Genomic DNA, 22,572 nt, shown 5'->3' on the forward strand with positions numbered 1-22,572 from the left:
CGTCGATAAGCATTACGGATGCATACACGCTGGCAAGTTCCTCAGCGTTTCCGCATGACTTGCGAAGTGTTATAATCAAAAGCCCGTGCAGAATTCACTACAACTTCTTAAATAAACGTCCTAATATCAAAACTCTCAACGATGTCATCGGTCGATCGTTATCAGGAATTAATAAAGGCGTCACTGATTTGTTGAGCTTGGCTTAAATTTTGTCTGCGTCTTCAGGCCTCATCTCTTGATGTAACTGTGACTAGTATAACGCGCCAACAGTGCCTTTTTTTCCTACAGTCCTCAACTCAAACAGCGGCTGGCTCTGATGAGCGCCATATGATGAGGTCATATTCCGGCTCTCCAATATCAGCAACCTATCCGACTTGATTGTTACGGTGCAAATTTCGTGTTTCTTTCATTTGTATTTTCGTTGCGACATGCGTATCGTGCTTTAGTATGATGCCCTCACAAACGTACCTTCAACCGTACTATACGAAGCCTGATGGCACTCACAGAATTCACAGAATCACAGAATGAACAGCCAGCAACTAGCCCAATTCATTGCCCTTTTGAACAGAATTGAGCAACAGTGCTTTACGCAATATTTTGTATTTTTTGAAGTCGTAATTACATCATTTTGCTGAAAGCAATACGTCCACAGCTGTTCTCTTCTCTAACACATAAAATTGCATCACTCGGGAGAACGCGCTATCAGGTTACTATTTTTACTCTAATTTTGATTCCTCTCGACAGACCCCTATCTATAGCATCAATTTATTGATTACCCTAAACTACCATGTAATAGAACGAACAATTTATATAGAAGGAGTTTTTTTTTCCTTGCTTGGAATTGTATGGCCGGGTTGGGCGAGACGGTGAGTTGCCAAAAAAAGCAAGTATAATTCTAGTAGATTCTAGAAAAACGTCAATCTTCACTCTGCTTGTCCGGCGCCGTTCGGTTTTAGTGTGGTCGTTTCTGACGCAACTTTCTGCGGTTGTAGTTATCTTTTCATCAGTGTTCGGCAGTTCATAATGGCCTTTCCTATTTCTATTTTTGACTCAGCACGCCAGACACCCGCAATTTGGCCAGAAAAAGACGTTCAGCCCTTACACCATTGAAGTCCTGGGAAATTATTGCCTTACATCGGCCCAAGCGCTATTTATATTGTAGGATGCACCCCAGATGCTGTCGAACGCTGTTAAAGTGTAGCAAACGCTTTGTGCTTTTCAGTATCGACGTTCATGAGAATAATGTCAATTTTCAGATGTAATGGTTCGCACTGCTTTACGAGAAATGTCACAAGCAGCCGTGTGACTCGCACGTGTAACCAATGCGAGCTGAACACTGCATAATCGCAAATACTTAATATGAATGCGAACGTGCGAAGCTTGACGCTTTCACCAGCATTTAACATTCGCAATGGGTTTTTCCTAAAGCGAACCAATGTGTGTGTTGCACGAGTGTGTGTGCAACGACAGCAGCAAGTCGACGAGGATGGTGACGACGATCGTATGACGGCGAGGGTGTGATTTATACTTAGTCAAGCTGTCGTATAAAACAATTCGACGTTGTCGTATATCATGTAGGGGTTCACGTGCCAAAACCACGATATGATTGTGAGGCACGCCGCAAGGTTGACTGCGGATTCATTTTCGCCACCTGAGGTTCTGCTACATGCGCCTGAATCTATACGCCCACTAGTATTTTTGTATTTCGACCCCGTGCATCGGAATGCGGCCGCCGTGGCTCAGCAGAGTAATGCCACAGCCACTATAAGCTAACATGGCCTGTTGTCGCAAAAAAAGAAAAGAAAAAACAAAGTCGCAGTATCGCACACGGTAGGCGAAGCATTGACCTCCATAGCGCATTATTAGACAGCTTTACGATCGAAGTAGAGTTAGTATTTTTTTTTATCGGCCGTATAAATGTCAGTAAACATTCGCTAACCTAATAAAAATAACAAGCATGGCGTCTAGCGCGTGAGGTAAACATGAAACAGATTCTTACTCGATGAGCCCGAAAACTCGCGATTTGAACGTCGACTTGATGAAGAGGGGAAGCAGCGGCGAGTGAATGCTTCGTGCTGCCTCTAGCTTCAACGCGTCTCCGAAACTTGAGATTACGCGGCCTCCACGGCGCGTAAAAAAAAAAAAAAAAAGAAAAAAAAAAAAAAAAACCCGCCGCACACGAAACCACAAGTTACCTCGACTCACGTGGCCTTTGTAGCCGCCGCAGATTATTTCTACGATAAAGCGCGCGCGCGTCCACGCACGGCCGCGCTCAACACTGGCCTGGCTGGTGCGCTCCTGCCTGGTGTTCGCCTAGACTGTCCCTATTTCTGCTATCAATAATAATAATGTTCTTAATGCGAAGCATTCTTCTCCGAGACAACCCAGTTTTTGGCGTGGTGCGTCCGTGGTCGAATGGTTGGAACATATTGGGCTTCTGTGCTTGGGAAAGTTTTTGGCGTGTACCTCGGCGTTTGCATAGGCCGATTCTGGAGATAGTGCCGTCTAAATATATGTGCCCCTGGTTCCACTGTAAGGAAAACGTTCGTTTGTTCGCCTCGCTCGCTCGCTTGCTTTGACGTGTTAAAAAACTAGGCAATAAGAAAACTGAGAACGCGCAGTCGCGGCCCGCTATACACCAGCTCGACGCGCAGTCGGTGTCTCGTGCTGCAACAACTCGCGCAACGCTTCGCATTACGTAGATGTCAACTAAAGTTGAGTCTGCCAATATTTTTTTTTCATGTACCTCTGAGTTTCTGTCGTACAGAATGCAGAAATAAAATGAATGAGTAAATAAATAAATTTTCGTCAGCAGTTTTGATAGCACTGCTCGAATAGCAAGAAGCCAAGAGCGGTAGTACGACAAGTATACTGCAATAGTCATCGCCACCAGTGGTTCTTGCGAGTGAGTTCCTGTCACTAAATTTTACTGGCACATTGAAGCCGAAAAAGAAAAGTCGGAATTATTTTTGCAAGCTGCTAATTTTTACGGTTAGGAGATCACTTTGAGCGAAAGATGTGTCAGAATTGATATTCAGCAAGAATCTCTGGAGCGATGCTTTTATATAACTGGATTCAACAGAAGGACTCACTGTCGTGCAGGGTCGTTTATTCGATCGATTCGGAAATGTGTCCCTACATAAGCGCAACCTGACAACTTCAGCGCGTGAAACTGAAAATGCTAGTGCCAGAAACAAAAGGTTCCCCGAATTATTTCGGCAGACATCCTGACACAAAAGGGATGAACGCGACTTTGGTACACTGGCTCAGATGTCATTTTGAGACCGTTAATATACATGGCAGAATATACTTACACTCGCCAACTGAAAAACACAAAACAACAGATTGACATTTCGGCGCCCAATACGGGTACCTTGTTCACAATCAGTATACACAGCCCATCGATTTCTCCACTCAATACATGATGTAGGTACAGAAGGCCTAGTGACACATACGAAAGGATGGACCTTTATTTATTCATTTTTGTTCACGAAGGAATGGCAAGTGACGTTATGGGACGGTGTGACGCGCGAAACACGTCTAGTACTTTATTCGGAATGAAACCTGGCTGATGATCGACGAAGCCATGAATGCACTGTCTTCAAACTTTCTCTTGAGGCAGCACGACATTCTCGCCTTGAACTCAGCGCTGAATTTCTCCTGCAGGTAAACAGAAAAAAAAAAAAAAAGACACAAGACATCAGGTGGGTCATCAAGTGTGAGACAACGCGACATCGGTAACAGTCAGGAAGTGAAAATTGGGGGGAGGGGGCGAAAGAAAAGAGACGGAAGTTTCCCTGTGTTGATATCTTTTCCGACCCAATCCTGCATCTCTTTAGTCTGGGCACGCGTTTCTTACAGGCCTCGTATATAGCGGGGCGTGGAGACATCTGGAGCGGCTACCGTCGGTCACAGAGACGAGGGGGGGGACATGGTCCCAATTGAAACGTCTCCAAGCACGCGCGCGCCCGGAAGTAGATCACTTTCACAGCTTCCGGAATCGGGGCCGAGCGTGCGACCCCGCACAGCTCTTCATCGCGGTAGCGACGGCGCTTATGACATGCCCGCGTTAAAGTGTCTCGCGTCGCGTCGCAGCAGCAGCAGCAGCGTTCGCGCCCTCGCTCGAATCACATTGCGCGATGCAATCCTCCGCACTCGGCGGTGCGAGAGAACTTGCCCCGCAGACGCGATGGTGTCGGGCGTCTGGAGCGAACCCATAAGACCTCCGGCCGGCCGCAATGACGTCCACCCCGCCCCTTCTCGGCGCGCTGGCTCCGCAAGGAGCGTGAGCCGCCCGCTAGACGCGGCCGCGCCATTCGGAAGCCGGCGGCGTGAGTCACGATTCACTTCACTTTGCGAAACCCGGGAATGTGTACACAGACGTTAAACCCACCCTTTCGAGCCCACGTACGTTATACTAACTCATTTTTCTCCTTTTCATTTCTACGTTTCCTTTTTTTTTTTCTTCTTCTTTTCGGGCTGTTTTCCATCTCTCGGAAGGCACTACCTCGCCCTTCTCGCCCTCATTCTTCAGGAGCCATAGTATACTCTAGGGATGCATAGTGATATACAGCGACGTATACAGCACACGTGCTCCAAGCCCATCGCGTATTTACACAACAAAAGGAACCTGTAAGGCAATTTGAGTGATTTTAGCTTCAGTGCACAAGCACCGCAATCAGAAAGACGCGCCGCTGTTATAGTGCGAAACTTTCCCGTCGTTGCGTGTGGTGGCGCTTAGTTACAGCACTTCTGAAAAGAAACCCTGTATGACCTTGTAAGAGGAAAAAATCAAATCAGGAAAGAAACAATTTAGATAACTTAAAGGGAAGCTCTTTACTTTTCGAAGCGAGATCTGGATACATTAGAAGGCGCACTTATAAAGCGAGGTACAATAAAGAAGAAGAAGCATGTGCTTGCTGCGGTAAAGTTAGGAAAACGATGGAGCATGTTCTATTAGGATGTGAAGATATTTGCTCAGCGGTCGATTTAGGCACCTCTGGCCTCCTTGAAGCCCTTAGGTTCAGCGAGAGCAGGGGTAAAGTAAACATGTTCACAATAGAGATTAGTAAGAGGTGATTGGAAGATTGGTAGAAGAAAAGTATTTATTATTTGATTTGCAAACATATACACAGAAAACAGAAAGCGAGGAGCAAGGCTGGCAACTGCCACCAGAAGGGGCAAAGCGCCTGCCTACCCTTCAGAAAGGAGAAGACAAATATAGAAATGGAAGATAAGAAGGAGGGGAGGAAAGCGGACAGAAAGAGCGAGATGACAAAACTCAAATAATAAAGTACAACATACAGTAGGGCCCGTCCGTGCAGGTCATGCTGCTAAAGAATGTAAAATAAAAGAAATAGTTGCTGGGTTAGAAACGTGCCCCTAAGTTCGTCGCTTCTAGAAAAGTAAGGAGAGCGCGATGAGCTTGATCACGTCGAGACGCACAACCACTGGGGTATAAACATTCGTCTAGTGTCATACACCGCAGGCCAATGAGATGGTAGTCCCTCACTAGGGACTATCAGAGAAAAGTAAGAAAAGAGAAAGTAAGAAAAGTAGGGAAACGAGAAACAACGCAGAAAAACAAAGTTCCCAATAGGGGTTCAGAAAGTTTGGTTATAAAAAGTTCTTCATTTTTTCTTTTTTTTTTTCTTTTTTGATGACAGGTAGGACATTAGGCAATATAACAACGAGCTTGGTGGTGCAACCCACCACCCCGTTCTAAAGGGGACGCTCCTAGCATGCGTCCGTCCGTCCGTCCGTCCGTCCGTCCGTCCGTCCGTCCGTCCGTCCGTCCGTCCGTCCATCCATCCATCCATCCATCCATCCATCCATCCATCCATCCATCCATCCATCCATCCATCCATCCATCCATCCATCCATCCATCCATCCATCCAGTGCAACTCTTAAGAAACAGCTACTTAAAACGTAGCAGTGGTGCAGGCAAGAAGAGCGGTCGAGTCTGTGGTGACTCTCCTGTTCTTTGCTATTCGTTTCCCTGCACAGTATTCATCGCCAGAAATCGTTAAAAAATTACACCCGAATTCTAATACTGCTTCTGGGCAAAACTGACGCGATCGGGACTCGTAGTGATTGCTTTAAATAAGCTCTCAATCTCATTAGCGCTCGTCGTGCTATGGTCTCTTACTTTACCGGTATCAGCAGTGACGGTAGCGCTATACTACATCTTGGCGATGTCGCGCTCTGCAGCACATCTATACTTAGCCTCGCTAATCACGGTAAACAGGAACAAGTTGAATATGCTAGAGCTCCATAGCGCTAGGAATGGCGCCGCTGTTGTCGCACTGACCTGTGCTGTGCTTAAAACTCCCGGTGCGCGGCAGTGTTCGCGGCTTGCGGGTATAATATTCCAGCTCGCCTATGTTCCCACGCACACATCTAAACGCATACGCCCTTCGATGCAAGCGTATGTCCCTGGCGTTAACGAGCACAATTGTGCGCGCGTGACGCAGCTTATACGGGGCGTTTCAAGCGAACGTGGTTCGCATTAACAAAACACCCGTGCGTCGTGCCAGCAGCACGCTCCAGGGGCCACGAATTAACTGATAAACGTGTTGCACATTTATGAAGCTTTAAAACACGTGTGATGGGAGTTATGTGACCTCTACATTAGTCTGTTTATTGTTTGTGGCCACCAAACCCTCATGAGTTATGAATCTTACCCTAATTATAACATTGAGTCTTCGTGTATAGTAGGCAGCCGAGCCCTAAATGTGTCGAGGTTTGTGGCCACCGAATTCCAGTATAATATGTACAACCTTAAGCCGAGGTGCCTGCAGCATAGTGGCGGGCACCTATATATATATATATATATATATATATATATATATATATATACGTTAAACCGATCCTAAAGGGACCGGAGAGATATGCTCTGATAAAAGAGAGTTGCGTTTAGGCAGAAATTTGTGCTATGGTGCAGCACACCCTCTCAATACTGTTGCCAGAAATGCAGAGTATTAAGAAGTGAATGTAGCAGCTAGTTAACAACAAACAAAACAAAAAACGGTCTTAGCGTTTAAAACTTAAAACTCAGCAGGAACCTTACATCAAAATAAATGGAAGGCATAAATAACGGATTCGCCAGAACTTAGCTGACGCAATTATTCTCCAAGTGGCAATAAAAAGAATAGAACAAGAAAAAAACCTTGAGTGACATCCTTCAAAAAAAAAAAAAAGTGCCAAGCGCATTGCTGCATCACATGTGTTTGCGTGCGATCTGATGAGCCTGTACTTCTACCATCGTCTGGCTGTCAATACAGGTAGACGACAGTACGATCAATGCATGCATCAAATCTGCATCCTCTGTCAACTTGAACTGAGGTTAGCCGCGCTCCGATCTTCTGACACTTCCCTCGCTTCAGTTCAGTCTTCGTTGGCGCTGTTGCATACGGACCCTTTCCCGGAATCAATCAAGTTTCCCCACCATCTCAAAAGGCCGTCGCATGCTCGGCGCACCAACCACGCTACCGGACCCGTTAGACAGTTTGGCGACACCCTCCCCCTCATGCGCACCACACTCATCCTGCTTGACTCTTCCCAAAAGTGCAACGGGAGATGGGCCCGGTTCCAGGTAGGAGGCCTTGGTCGAGAGCAAAGCGGTTTTGCAGCTGTGGAGGATCGTTCCGAGAACATCCGGTCTCTGGCAGCTGAGCGCTTCCAGGCGAGGAGGCAACGCCGGAGGCAAATCAACCATCGGACAATGGAGCCCTCGGAGCGTCCCCATTGGCCGAATGTGACGGCACTTGCACGGGCCAATACCAGGGGAGGAAAATGACGACACCTGAGCTGGCACGACGATTGGCCGAAAATGACGGCACCCCGAAGAACCTCAACAGAATTCGAGGAATTCTTCGAGACTCCGAGAGACCGAAGGGGTTAAAAGAGCGACAAATCAAGGAGAAGAAGGTTCCTCTTTTTGCCACGGGCCGCAGCGTCCGATTGGCTGCCGGCCGTCGATCACTGTATGACTGTTCCTTACTTTGTATATTTTCACTGTAAATAATGTAAATAAACCTAAATTTCCCAAAGTCCGTCCTCGACGTCCCCCGACACCCGCACTCAACGGCAAGATCTAATAGCGCAAACATCGAGGGTGCAATTGGTGTTCTTTTAGGTTACTTGATTCTGAGCGACAAAAGTTCGTAACAGCAGCCAAGGAAGTCACCCGCGACTCCGTCGCTATTTAAGAGGCAGCTTTAGCTCGGACCCAACTCCGATGCTGCCTATTCAAATACATGTAAAAAGCAGAAATGCTTTATTTAGATAACCCTTGTGCCGATTTTAATGAAATGTCTTGCATTTTAGAGAGAAAGTTAAATTCTAGTGACTGTTGGAAGCGTAATTTTCTGCAAGGCTTGAATTTTCTTGCAAAGATTTAAAAAAAAATGTAAGTGTAAAAAAACATGGAGGCCCTAAGTTTCGAAATTTGTCTCTACATCAAAAACAGATGTCGACGTTTTGTTAACTGCAATGGTTAGAACATTCAAAGCAGACAAATTTGATATATATCTTAAATTAGATATTACGTGAATATGTTACAATGATTACAAGGGTGTTTGCAAAAGTCCTACTTACATATTATTGCCGTACTTAAGATTTATGCAGATTTAGGCATATTATACAAATTTTGTCCGCTTTAGATGTACTAGTAGATGCAATTTACACACTTGGGATATACTATTTCATTGCTTGGTTACAGAGTTGTAAACTTTATAGTTTCGTTTTCTGAAAACTTGCGATTTTCAACAATTGTTAGCAAAAACTGACGACCTTAATAAAAAATGTGCTATAACAGTCACTAAACTTTAACTTTTTCTTTTAGATGCAACAAACCTCATCAAATTTCGTGCGGTGGTTGCCAAAAAGAACGAGTTCTCCTATCCCATGTATTTAGATACGAGCCCCCGAACTTGCCGCGCGTCCAACAAGTATGAATTTCTTCACAGACGACAGGTGCGGATGTGAAAAAATTGATCTTTTTTCGAAAAAGGAAAAGGTCCTGTAGAGGTTGAGTTCGTTGTTGGGAACAACATTTTGATTTCGACTAAAAAACGTCCGTATTTTTTTTATTTTTTTTTATATTGTTCAAATACAAAACCAACCAATTGCTTGAGTTCAGTTTAACCGGCAATTCCGTCGAAGCGTTTTCCGTTTACCAAGATTCTTATACAGGGTGTTTCAGCGAACACTTTCAAAATTTATTTAAGGTTGCCTGTGGCAGATAGCTCAATTCTAGTTAATGAGCTGGTCTACTCGAAGAGGCGGAGATTACTTGCACAAGAAATTGAAATGCATAATTGAATAGTTAACAAAAAATTACTAATTAAGTTTTTAATTAATTACCTGATGGCACATATTGCAATTTACAAATTGTAGCCGTGGAGTTCGCAAGACGGATCCACTTGGAAGAAATTCTCAGGATGACACCAGTTTCGAGATATTAATTCCCCAACTTTGTGGAGAAATGCATTGACGTTCCAGTTAATTTTGTGCTTCAATGCATAAAGCGACGTTTTGTTAAGAAACTGTATATATATATATATATATATATATATATATATATATATATATATATATATATATATATTGAAAAGCATAATCGAATAATTACCAAAAGTTCACTAATTAAGTTTTTAACTAATTTCCTTAGCAAGGTTGTCTCGGCACAGTCAGTGCGTACACTTACGGGCCTCATTACTAGCCCCGCATAAGGCGCGGCCGGTCCCCCGCATTTGTTATTCTTCCCGTCCGTGCATTGAAATGCCGAAGCTCCGTCCCACCGCGCGCTTCGTTTTGTTCTGTTGTTCTTTTTTTACGCTACACTTCCCCATGCATAATAGCACTTCCGTTCCTTCTTGCTTGCTAGTTTTGCACTCTGCAGTTGTTCAAGAACAATCACGTTATGCGCGATAGGCGGCAAACGCAGCCGGTCCTCGCCTCTAGCAACGGTTTGGCCCGCCACGCCGCCGGTATAGGCGTTGCGTGCCTGCGCTTGGACCAGCGTGCTGCTCTGGCCGCTGGAGGTTGCAGCGCGGCCTGCAGCTGGAGCCGCGTGGTGTGGTGCGCGCCGAATGAAGTGCGCGGCAGGTCTTTCTTCAGACGTAGGACTATTGCGCAGATTTGGGTCAGCAGCATGCCTTTTCATCTTGCACGAAGTTGGATTTTCCCTTTGTTCTTTTTCTGAGGGCGCTCGCTCTGCATGCGAGGTCTGTTCGAAGTGGGGAGGGGAATAGTTCGAGCACTTCAGTAGTGGCTCCGCTCTCGCTCCTATTCTTTTCGCACTGACGTGTTTGTTTTCATGGCCTTCTTTCCCTTTTTCTCTTTCTTTCTTTTTCTTTTTTTTATTGCGCGCGCTCGGAATCGCGCGCGCACTTTTGAGTACGAAGGGCGCGCAGACCAGCTCTGCGGCGGAGACCGCGCTGCGTGTCCGCCAGTCTTTCTTTCTTTCTTTTTTTTTCTGTCGAACGCTGGAACAAGAAGCCGAGGACTGAGGCTGCTTCTAGAATGCAGCGTTTATTGTCTTCCTGCGCGTAGCTGCTTGCTTCGCATTCCTATTGGACGACGCGCCATGGCTTTAACGCGCGCCTGCTAGCCGTCGCTATCCATGGACTCCTGTATTTGTCATCGCAAATGCAACAACATTCCCCTAAGTGCGCCCACTGTCGGGCGGCTCCCAGCTGCCTATTGCGTTATTTATTGTAAGCACACCACTCGAATGTCGAGACGGTGCTTCGGCCTGCGCGCGAGGCTGGTTAAGTTTCAGTTAAACTGCATAGAATAGGCTGTAGCGGTGCATTTTATGGGGAAGGACACAGGTGTGTTTACTGTTACTGCGCTCTCGGTTCTTCCTTTCTTGCTACGATTGCCAGAGTGAATGTATGGTGTCTAGGGATACGTGTTTGGAGGTGTGTGATATCAATATTCTGCAGGCACATGTTGCTCCCCGAAGGGAGAGCTTTACGTCACTTGGCAATAGACCGAAAAGGCTAAACAAGAAACTCGTGAAGCTTTCTTGGGCTACGGTTACATCATGCTTTTATTTTGCTTGTTTGTTGTTTCATTACGACTGTTTGTCAAAGGCAGCTATACATTTTAAAATAGGCCGAAAAGTGCACTATTTCCCGCATATAAAGTGATCGTGACAGGTCATTAAAATTGCACAACGTTCCTTGTGATTTCCCAACGGTTGAACACACGCTGCACTTTGATTTCACAAGAACATGTAAGCTTTCGTATTCTATTGTCGACAGGGTTGGAAGCACACGACCAACGACGTACACAGGTATTGTGAGAACAGGTAGATTTCAGTCGGTGATTCCAAATGTTTTCCAGGTGCCAATCTTTGCGTCGTGCTATATTTGATCCAAGTTCAACGGCCCAAAAAACTTGCGCAACGGCGCCTTATTGACAGTAATAGCATGCCGTGCGCTTCACTTCGAAGATTAAAAAAAAAAAAAAAAAAAAAACAAGGAAACTGTACCACATACATATAAGCGCATTTGTGTACAGCCGCGGATGCATATAGTATGCACCACAACGTTCGCTCCTGTCGCCTATATAAGCGGAAATCTCCAACATAAATCCGCGTATTTGTAGTCAAGCAGAATGGCCGCGTACCTTTGCTTCACATTTTATTCGTCTCTCATGCGCGAACGAGAACTCGTCGATAACAGAACAACTCTGCAACGAGAATTGCGCAAATAGTTGGGAAATCAGTACAAAAATAACATGATTTTTGTCTCTGTGCCTTAAAATGTGTATAGGACTATATGTGGACTTCATTTAGTCCCTTTACCTCTTAATTTTCCGAATCTGTAACGTGTCTTCTTATGTTACAACTTTTAAAAATGATAATAGCAATGTGTGAAAAGGATTGGTCTTCACCATTGTATAGGGTGACTAAATCAGTTTTATTTTCATCTCGATAAAAAAAGAACGTGATTTCTTTTTCCAATGGGTGAAGGGCTCTCTTATTTATATTCTCACATTACGAGGCAAGTTTGTGGGAACTAACCAAGCTCAAGAGTTGAAAGTAATAAATGCAGTGTAAATTGATTCAATTGCTAAACCTAATAATTGCCAAATAATTACCAAGTTAGTGATTACGCGTGTTTTGCAAAACTTATCTCATCTTACATGTATTACGAGTGGTCCAATTCTCACTCAATTAGGCTTTCTGCACACTCGAAAGAACGACGCTGGTCCCATAGTTCTTAAACGCTGAAACGGGGGCTTCTGTGTATCAGTTTAATGGACACGAGGTCGAGCGATACCTAGATTTTATCTTTCCTTCAGCTGCCTTTATGATTATTATCAACGATAACATTAGTCCTGCAATCGTATATACAAACACCACATAGAGAATGAGAAGCAGCGTAGCTACGTTTTCTGAAAATGACGCCATGCCCACCCACTTCAAGAGGACAGAAAAAAAAGGGGAAAGAGGAAGCAGATAAAGGGCGGAAAGGAGGAAGGCGCTCTATAACACATCATATGGCGCGCAGAATAGCGCTATAAATCCGCGTCAGCTATGGCTCAGCGCTGGCGCTGGCCATCAAAGGGCCTATTTAGGCTCGCGAGTGGCAGCGCCAATTAGCACTACAGACGAGAGTCCAGTCCCGTAATTGAGATGAATTCTAGTGCAGCTTTGAGAGCCTCGTATCAGGGCTGGAAGACATCCGTTGCCATATATGTGCTTAAACCAGGACGTGCGGCAAACCTCCTTAAGTCTTATCGTCGCATCTCTCTCTCTTCCCACGCTGGAACGTTGCAAGAACGCATTGTATTAAATCAGTGTCTTGCTGACATACTTCGTTGAAATGGCTTCTATCCAGAAGTTATGTTTGGTTTTCGCGAAAATCGTTCCTTTGTGATGAGCAATTATGCTCATCATTTTCCTGCATTAGCGTGGTACCCGGCCTGTCGTGCCACTAGCCTGGCGCATGAGAAGCGCCTGTTTGTGAATTTGAGCCGATAGAGCGGGTGGCGGGACAACAGTTAGCTTGACGGCCAATTCCCTTGTCGGAACGCTGCAACATGATTTAGGTTTGAGGACGATAATTTTCATCGCGGCCACGTAAGTGGGGATAGTAAAATCAGCAAATGAAAATATGTTTATGGTATCTTAAACTGAGTACTATACAGCCTACTGCCATGTTACTGACTTCAGCCATGTTATGCATGGGTCAAGTTTGGTGCGTGTGTAATCGGAATTCGTTTGTCGGTAAACGTTTTTTATAGGACGTGCTCTAGAATTAAAAGAAAAAAAATGCCCCGGTTTATAAGTTACAACTCATAACAGGAATGTGCAGAAATGGTTCATTTAATTCACTAGCAAGGATTTCTTTCTTTCTTTTTTTGAACGTAACGAAAATTACCGGGTATTTTTCTACGATAGGCTATATTCCAGTACACTTAATCTGTACATTCGTGCACCTTCTTTGCGGTCGTCCGAGTGTGTTTTATGGCGCCTTCCACTGGCAGAGCAGCAGCGGAGGCAAAGGGCAGAGAGCGGCAGAGCGGTAGCGCAGCCAGAGTGCTTGCTCCCCCGTTGAAACGTTCCATGCGCTCCATGTGCGATGGCGAAGGTGTGTCACGTGACCCAAATTGTTTACATTCTCGCAGTGATTATTAGGCAAACTTCGCTTCTCAGCCGCCATTGCTGCCGCTCACTGAACCAGAATGACGGAAAAAACTAAATAAAAAGATATTATACGCGCTTGCATCGTGTGACTTCCTTCGCACTCCGCTTTTCACGCGGGAGCAGCTCGAACTGCCCTAGACTGCTCTCGGCGTCGGCAAAGTGCTTCTGTTCTGCCATTCGATCACAGCACTCCTGCTCCTGTTCGCCCATAGGAACGCAGCTACACTTTAGAGAGCACTTTTGGGGAGCTTTTCAGTGTTCCTGTTCGCCCAATGGAATGCGCCATTATAGTTTGAGTGTTTTAGTCCGTTATATCAAATGCCTATTTCAGTTTCGCATTAATCTTACACAGCACAGAAGTAATAAAAAATCAGATGCTTACAATGCGAGAATAATTTGTAAATTTATGTTTATCACGCACAACGCGTAGTCCCCGTGCCAAGAATGGACGGATGTTGCGGATTATTAAAAATTCCAGAGAAGGGGGCGGGGAGTACGTGGTCTTCGCGTTTATACGAACAGAACCGCACAGCTGCATTACGTGGGCAAAATTGGCGCATACGTTCCAAAGAGCACTGCAAAGAACGAGAGATGTGACACTTTATGGGGGTAATAGACCATAGTGATTGTTTTGCTGGTTATCATTTTTTTACGCGTGAGCGGATAAGCCCCCACTTAGAAGGTACTTGATGCGGGTGTATGAAGCTCGGCGATAAATGTTGGCACAGCGCCAGGAATGAGGTCAAGGGCGCCGCTGTCACGGCGGATGATTGATGACCTAGGTAAGAACATGCAATCGACGCTGCGAATGACGTCATCGGCACAGCTGGCACGGTGCCAACTTGCGCTTAAAGTCCCTATATAAGAAAAGTACCGCCATCTACTCTTTCCTCCGCCGCCTCCTCTCCTAAAGCGCTTGCTTTTTTCTTTACTTTTTGCTTGCGAAAGCCAAGTCGACGATGGCGCACCTAGAAAGTCCACGTTGAAGCTTTCAGGCCGGGCGCGCGCCGCCGCCGCCGACTGCGGCTGCGCAGAGGACTTTCAACATGGCTCTGAGGCGGAAAAAAAGAAAATATAAAGAAGTGAAAATCGCGCGCTATCATCGTCCAATCGGAGATACTGGAGAGAGGGAAGCGGCGTTTATCAAAGGATGGCGGTACTTTTCTTATATAGCGACTTTAACTTGCGCAAGTATAGTGCGACGCGGAGCGGGCGGCTTCTGCGCCGGCATAACCCAGCACTGAGAGAGGCACGTAATCATTTCTTTATCGACGCATGGAAAGAACGGTCGGCGCTTTATCGCTGTGAAGTAGTACGGCCAGAGCGGGTCCTTCTCATGATCTTGCAGATGAACCGCTGAACGGCGAGATAGGATTGCGGCGCAACGGGAGCGCCGTCTAGAACAACGTAAGTCTGCCGATCCCAAAGTTGTCACTTTAGTCGGAAGATGAAGAAAGAACAGCAGCGGATGCTAGTGAAGGAGATGCGAAATAAAATAGTAATTTAATAATGTATACGTAATTGTGCTGTCTTGAAGTTGGTTAAAAATTAAGAAAAATCGACCGACAACAAGATAAGTAAATAAACAATAAGATAATAATTAGATAAAGAATTACGGCGGAAATGACATAAAGCACGCTCACGAGAAATACCGGTTCACTTCGTAAAACAAGGGTCGTTTTTTTTTTTCATTTGATTTTCTCTTTCTTCTTCTCTTTCTTTAAATTCTGTCCTGTACAAGCGGGTGGGCGTGGCCACGTCCCCTTTAGGACATACTTGCGCTAGTCCCTTCTCTTTCTCTCTGTGTGGTATATAGATACGTTTACATGAATATTAATAATTTTAATACAATTTTTTCGTTTTTTCCATGAAAATAACTTTCAAATGAAATTTTTTTTACGATACGCACTAAGAAAAAAATAGAATACGGTTGAACAGCGCTCAAACAAGAACAAGAGGAAGGAGGACGGGATAGCCAGGAGCGGATAAAAAATAACATAAAAAAGTAAGCGTTTAATTCATGCTCGCTGTAAACTAGAACAACTTGTTGCCAGTGTAGTGGGGATGAAGCAACGGACGCAGCAGTGGGACTCTGTCTTGGCTGGAGATGCGAGCGTAGATCGCGAGCTGCTGACGCCGGCTGAGACTGTCTTTGTGCCCTTCGTGCAATACTTCCGCCTGCCGTCCGGCGTTAATAAACCCCCTACCAAAGTGGTGGAGGTGCTGGGTCTGCAAACCCGGAACTCCGAAGTCGGACGCTACCACCTGCCCCGACAATGCCTGACGAAGTCACCCAACAAGCCACCGTCCAATCTCCGCAGGTCTTCGTAACCGGCGCGCTGCGCCTGCGTGATCCTCCCTTCTTTAGTGGAACAGATGACCAGGATGTGGAAGATTGGCTGGCCACATTCGAAAAGGTGAGCGGCGACAATAAGTGGGACGACCCATCGAAACTGCAGAATGTGTCGTTCTATCTCAAAGACGTCGCAAGCCTGTGGTACCACAACCATGAGTCCGACTTCGCTTCATGGAGTGAGTTCAAGAAACGCTTCGCAGACGTGTTCGACCGCCCCGCCGTGCGCAAGCTCCGCGCCGAACAGCGCCTCCGCGGACGTGCGCAGCAGCAAGGCGAAAATTTCACCATTTACATAGACGACGTCATCGACTTGTGCAAGCGCCTGAATCCGTCTATGCCCGAGCAGGAGAAGATAAAGCACGTCTTGAAAGGCATTGACGATGACGCCTTTCCAATGCTGCTGGCAAAGGACGCACGCACGGTAGCTGAGCTTACGACCTTGTGCCGGAGCTTTGACGAGCTCCGTAGGCAACGCGTCTTAGTGCGGCGGCCGACAACACCAGACGATTCCCTCGCCGCTTTAACCATCGGAGGTGATCACGAGATGCTACTATCGCAAATCAGAGTATGTGCGTGAGGAAGTGGCAAGGCAGATCTCGTGTTTATCGTATCTGCCGACCCCAGAAGTGCCTACGCACAATCTCGCGCCGTCTCTCAGACAAGTCATTCAGGAGCAGGTCTCCGAGGTGCTGCCATCCGCCTCTCAGCCGCCACCTGTTGCCGCACCACTCACTTATGCGGCTTCCGCTGCAATGCCTCCTCGTCGACCGCCAGCGTTGGCCCCTCAACCTCTCTGACAGCCACCGGCGCATTCCCTGGTGCACAGCAGCACATCGTCAACCCGTGGCGCACTACTGACAATCGACCGATATGCTACGTTTGCGAAATTCCCGGTCACGTCGCACGCTTCTGTCGTAGGCGCTTCGCGGCTGCCTCGGGGGCACCAAGATACCGCGACTATTCATTCCGGCCCCCCGGTACTACACCCCACAAGAAGCGCCACCTGAGGTATAAGCACGAGACACCCAGCCTGACTCCGACTTTCAACCCTTTGCTTCCCGTCGCTCAACCTCGCCACGCCGCCGTTCTTTGTCACCGATGCGTCGCCGACCCACCGCCGAGACGGAAACCTGACTGCCGCAGCTCCGGAGGCACGAGCTGCGTCGTCGTCGACCTGTGTAAGTCCTCGCTTGTCCCCAGTCAACGTTGTCGATGTTTTTGTTGAAGGTATACGAACTTTTGTGCTCGTCGATACCGGTGCCACTATATCTGTCATTAGTCAGAAACTTTGCCGCTTACTTCGTAAAGTCACAACGCCACCTACAGAGTTTTCCCTCAGTACTGCAAGCGCACAGCGAATCCATCCGATTGCAGCATGCACGGCTAAGGTCGTCATTGGCGACCTACTGTACAACATTTGAGTTTATTGTGTTGACTTCGTGTTGTCATGATGTGATCCTTGGGTGCGATTTCTTGTCGTGTCATCACGCCGTTATAGACTGCGCTCACGCTCAGGTTGAACTGTCTGTATTTGGTGATGTGCCTTCTGTCCATATGCCCGTGTCTGGTGTCTGACAAGCTTGTCGTGGCTGCTGACACTGACCTGCCCCCTCTCAGTGCCGTCACTGTACCTGTTTACTGTGCTGTCCTTACTGAAACTACAGTTCTGTTCACGCCGTCTGACGTATTCAGTCGCCGCCACCATGCGTCGCTGCCATTTGCCATCTTAGCACTTCACCAGGATGCGTCCGGAATACTTATTTCCAACGCTACCTCATGCCCTGTCACGTTACGCCGTAATGAGACGCTTGGCCACGTTCAGTCAGTCGACAATGATGTTATCGTGCCTATTGATTCCTACGAGCCCAATCCGAACCCTGAGCTGAACGCGCTGACACCTCACCTTGCATCCGATGACGTGTCCTCGGATGTATTTTCCCCGGCCATCGACAGTAACCTCGCTCCGGATCAACGTGCGCAGCTTATTTCTCTTCTCAACGAGTTTAGCTCTTTTGACTTCCCTCAAGTATCATTGGGTTGAACGAACACCGTTGTTCACAGAATTGACACCGGAACCAACACTCCTTTGCGCCAGCGCCCTTACCGCGTATCACCAGCGGAGCGTCGTATAATTACGGAACAAGTTAATGACATGCTTCAGCGTGGAGTCATCAAGCCTTCCTGTAGTCCTTGGTCATCCCCCGCTGTGCTGGTCAAGAAGAAAGACGGTTCCATTAGGTTTTGTGTGGACTACCCGCGTCTCAACAAAGTTACTAGAAAAGATGTTTACCCTCTTCCTCGCATTGAAGACGCCCTCGATTGTCTACAAGGCGCCGAATTCTTCACATCGCTCGACTAGGGTTCGGGTTATTGGCAAGTCCAGATGGCCGAGTGTGACCGTCCTAAGACCGCGTTCGTCACACCAGATGGCTTGTACGAATTCACAGTCATGCTATTTGGACTGTGCAATGCGCCTGCAACATTCGAGCGAATGATGGACAGCATTTTACGCGGTCTAAAATGGCAGATCTGTCTCTGCTATCTAGATGACGTCGTCGTGTTCGCCCCCGATTTCCCTACACATCTCGCCCGTTTGCGCACGATTCTCCAATGCCTTACCAACGCAAGCCTTCAACTCAACCTGAAGAAGTGTCACTTCAGGGCTCGCCAGCTCACCATACTGGGTCATGTAGTGTCAAAACACGGTATTCTTCCTGATCCTGACAAACTTCGCGCCGTTGCGGAGTTTCCTAAGCCGACTACACTACAAGAACTGCACAGCTTTGTGGGCTTATGCTCGTATTTTCGTCGCTTTGTCCGGAACTTTGCCTCCATCATGGCACCGCTTACGAAGCTACTTGCTCACCCTGGTGATCTATCAAATTGGACTCAAGCCTGCGACGACGCCTTCACTACATTACGGCATCTGTTTACATCACCGCCCATTCTACGCCACTACGACCTGACTGCGCCAACCGAAGTACACACGGACGCCAGCGGTGTTGGTCCTGGTGCAGTACTCGCGCAACGCAAACCATGATTTTCCGAGTATGTTGTAGCTTATGCTAGCCGTGCCCTCACCAAGGCGGAATCCAACTACTCAGTAACCGAAAAAGAGTGTCTGGCGATTGTGTGGGCAATAAGCAAGTTTCGTCCATACTTATACGGCCACACTTTCGACGTGGTGACGGACCATCACGCTCTGTGTTGGTTGGCTTCCCTGAAGGATCCTTCTGGTCGCCTTGGACATTGGGCTCTTCGCCTGCAAGAATTTGACATTCGCGTGGTGTACCGATCAGGGCGAAAGCACTCTGACGCTGATGCGCTCTCCCGATCTCCCGTGAAATCGGCTGAAGAGCCGCATTCAACTGGTGCCTTTCCCTTGGCTGCTCTGACCGCCACAGACATGCCGTCTGAACAGCGAAAAGACCCCTGGATCGCCTCTCTCCTGAATATTCTTTCCGCACCGCCAACTTCTGCACACCCACGTGCACTTCGCCGCCAAGCCACACATTTTGCGATACGGGACGAACTATTATATCGTCGCAACTATCGACCGGATGGCCATAAATAGCTGCTAGTCATCCCTAGCCACATGCGGTCCGATTTCTGCGCATACTTTCATGCTGACCCCCAACATGCTAACGCTGGTGCGCTAAAAACGTATGAGCGGCTCCGCCAACGTTATTACTGTCGTAGACTATACACCTATGTCCGAAAATACATTCGGTCTTGCCAATTGTGTCAACAACAGAAACCATTTCCCCATTCGCCCGGACTCCTGCAGCCTTTACCCTGTCCTGCACGACCCTTCGACCGTGTCGGAATCGATCTTTATGGCCCACTTCCGTGCTCTGCCGCTGGTAACAGATGGGTCATCGTCGCAGTGGACCACCTAACGAGGTATGCGAAAACAGCCGCGCTTCCTTCGGCTGGTGCTCGTGATGTTGCGAACTTCATCTTACGTCATTTCGTCCTCCGCCATGGCGCACCACGACAGAGGGCGTGTGTTTTTATCCGATGTCCTTCAGGAGCTCCTTCGTTCATGCCGTACAGTTCACCGCACGTCTACAGCCTACCCCCCACAGACCAACGGACTAACAGAGTTCTTCAACCAAACGCTGGGAGATATGCTGTGCATGTACATTGCTTCTGACCATTCTAACTGGGATGTCGTTCTTCCGTTCGTCACTTACGCCTATAATACCGCGACACAGTCGACCACCGGCTTTTCCCCATTCTTTCTTTAATATGGCCACGAGCCATGCACCCCTTTCGACACCATTTTGCCGTATCGTCTCGACGTCTCCGAATTCAGCTCAGTTTCTGACATGGCTCAATATGCTGAAGAGTGTCGTCAGCTGGCCCGTTCATTTACTTCAGACAACCAAGCCCTCCAGAAAGATCGCCATGACCGCAATCTGACTGAACAAGCTTTCGCCGTCGGCTCCCTCGTATGGCTCCGCATACCGTTTCATTCCCCTGGCCTGACTCCTAAGTTTGCCCCCAAGTACCAAGGCCCTTATCGCGTCATCGAGTGCCTATCTTCCGTCACCTATGTTATTGAGCCGCTCAACCCAACCTGCGACAATCGTTGTCTTGGCCGCCAGGTGGTCCACGTGAGCCGCCTAAAGCCATATCATGACCCCCTTGTTCTCACTTGCCTTGAGTCGCCAGGATGGCTTCCCTTCGCCGCCGGGGTATTGTAATGGGGATGAAGCAACGGACGCAGCAGTGGGACTCTGTTTTGGCTGAAGCTGCGAGCGTAGATCGCGAGCTGCTGACGCCGGCTGAGACTGTCTTTGTGCCCGTCGTGCAATACTTCCGCCTGCCGTCCGGCGTTAATAAACCCCCTTCCACCAGTAATGATTTCTGCAATAAACGTTGCAGGACCTTGTAAGATTCTACAAGGTTGTTTTTTGCATAGGGGTGGCATCGTCGATAATGAAATTACATAATGCGATTCCAATAGCGAAGACCTCGTGTGTGGGTTCAACTCAATTATACAAGCAGAAAGAAACAACGGAAACAGAATATAGCTCTGCAGGCTCCATGATATCTGAATTGCTGAAGAAGCTCTGATTCTAGCAAAGTCCCACGATAGCAGTGCCTCGTTGCTGTAACTGTTTTATGTCATCTCATTTAAATTCAAACTTTGTTTCGCCGCTAAGCAATTGCGTTATACAAAAGCCAGTGACGACATCTGCCCCTTTTCTCAATAGGCCAGAAAGCATTCAAAAACAGAGTTTTACGCAAAAGTGGCAGAGATAATGAGAAACTATGTGTTTGACGTAAACACAAAAAAAGACAAGTTATTTAGTATGTACTTACGCTGTAAATGGCGTAGATGAATGGATTGTAACAGGAGTTGCTCATGGCCAGCCAGTGCATGCAGAACCAGATGACGTTGATGTAACGATACCTGAAACACATTTTAACATGCATACCTTAGATCACTGAAAGTCACAGAGAAAAATAGGCAAAGGCACATGTTAAATGTAGAAAATACGGAAAGAGCCAGTATTAACGGAACATGAGCAGCAATATGCGTGCTCCCGACATCATGTCGCGAAGACAGAAGGCGCCGCAAAATTAAAGTGATAGGCGCAAAAAAAAGGTCAATTTCCTTGTCCATTATACCTTTACTAACCACTGTGTCACACACTTAGGAACGCAGCGTAACCCAATTTCTGAGGTTTTGTCGCAAAAATCGCTGTCGCTCTCGTTCTAGCTTCTATAGCATTGTGATTAATTATGTTCGTCCCACAGTGTTTGCGAGTGGTATGGTCTCCCCACTTGTCACAAATCATGGAAATGCACCCCGCTCCTTAAACGTATCGTGCTTTGGGCCTGTAGGTGTATCAAGCAACGTGCTACACTGTCATTTGCGTATGTATACATCATTGTTTCCTTAAGTATGGCCGGCGAGAAGTTTTACCGGAGGTAGCCAGTTAACGGCTTTTAGCATGTTCAGAAACAAAAGTCATGACAGTCGAAACACTCGCTCCGACTAAAGCGACGAAAGTCACCGCGGAAAGGTCGGAGTTCGTGGCAGGAGGAGGAGGGGTGTTGCTCGGTGCAAGCGGACATAGCCTTGCAAACGTTGTCGGCAATTGCTCCGCCTGAACGCTACCTATCAAACGCTATACGGTCTGAAACGCTTCCCAGCCGAGAATCTGTGCCCTGATTCCAAGAATAGCAAGGCGTAGGAGCAATAGGAGGAGCAGCAGAAGGAGGAGAAAATAAAGCGCAGGCGTGCCGCAGCACGACGGGACTGCCACATTGGACACTCGGAGGAAGAATGCGCTGCTCGAATTGCTCACAAGCGTATGCAGAGCGTGCGACTGTCGTTGATGGCAACGTGAGTTCCTCTGACTTTTCGCAGCAACCGCCAATGAGTCAACACACCGCGTGACGCAAGAGTTGCACCATGTTTCGATAGATATCCATGGGACGAGGTGCTATTGCCAGTGCCGCTTTACGCAGGCTTTGCGAAGGATTTTGTTTCCTCTTAATTTCTTTTTTTTTCTCTGTCTCGCTCTCTAACGA

General features: G+C 47.3%; 1 protein-coding gene across 1 annotated transcript in view; it reads right to left on the bottom strand.

Moving 5' to 3' along the window:
• Positions 1 to 3,464: 3,464 nt before the first annotated feature.
• LOC119436741 (tachykinin-like peptides receptor 99D) overlaps positions 3,465 to 22,572 on the bottom strand; it is a 128,491-nt gene continuing 109,383 nt past the window's right edge. The window contains exons 3-4 of the mRNA XM_037703724.2: positions 21,355 to 21,445; positions 3,465 to 3,660 (exon numbers count right to left, since the gene is read on the bottom strand). Of these exons, the coding sequence (XP_037559652.1) occupies positions 3,541 to 3,660; positions 21,355 to 21,445 (211 nt within the window). The 3' untranslated portion in view covers positions 3,465 to 3,540. The remainder of the gene's footprint in view (positions 3,661 to 21,354; positions 21,446 to 22,572) is intronic.

Source organism: Dermacentor silvarum, chromosome 1 (genome assembly GCF_013339745.2).
Source record: "Dermacentor silvarum isolate Dsil-2018 chromosome 1, BIME_Dsil_1.4, whole genome shotgun sequence".
NCBI lineage: Eukaryota > Metazoa > Arthropoda > Arachnida > Ixodida > Ixodidae > Dermacentor > Dermacentor silvarum.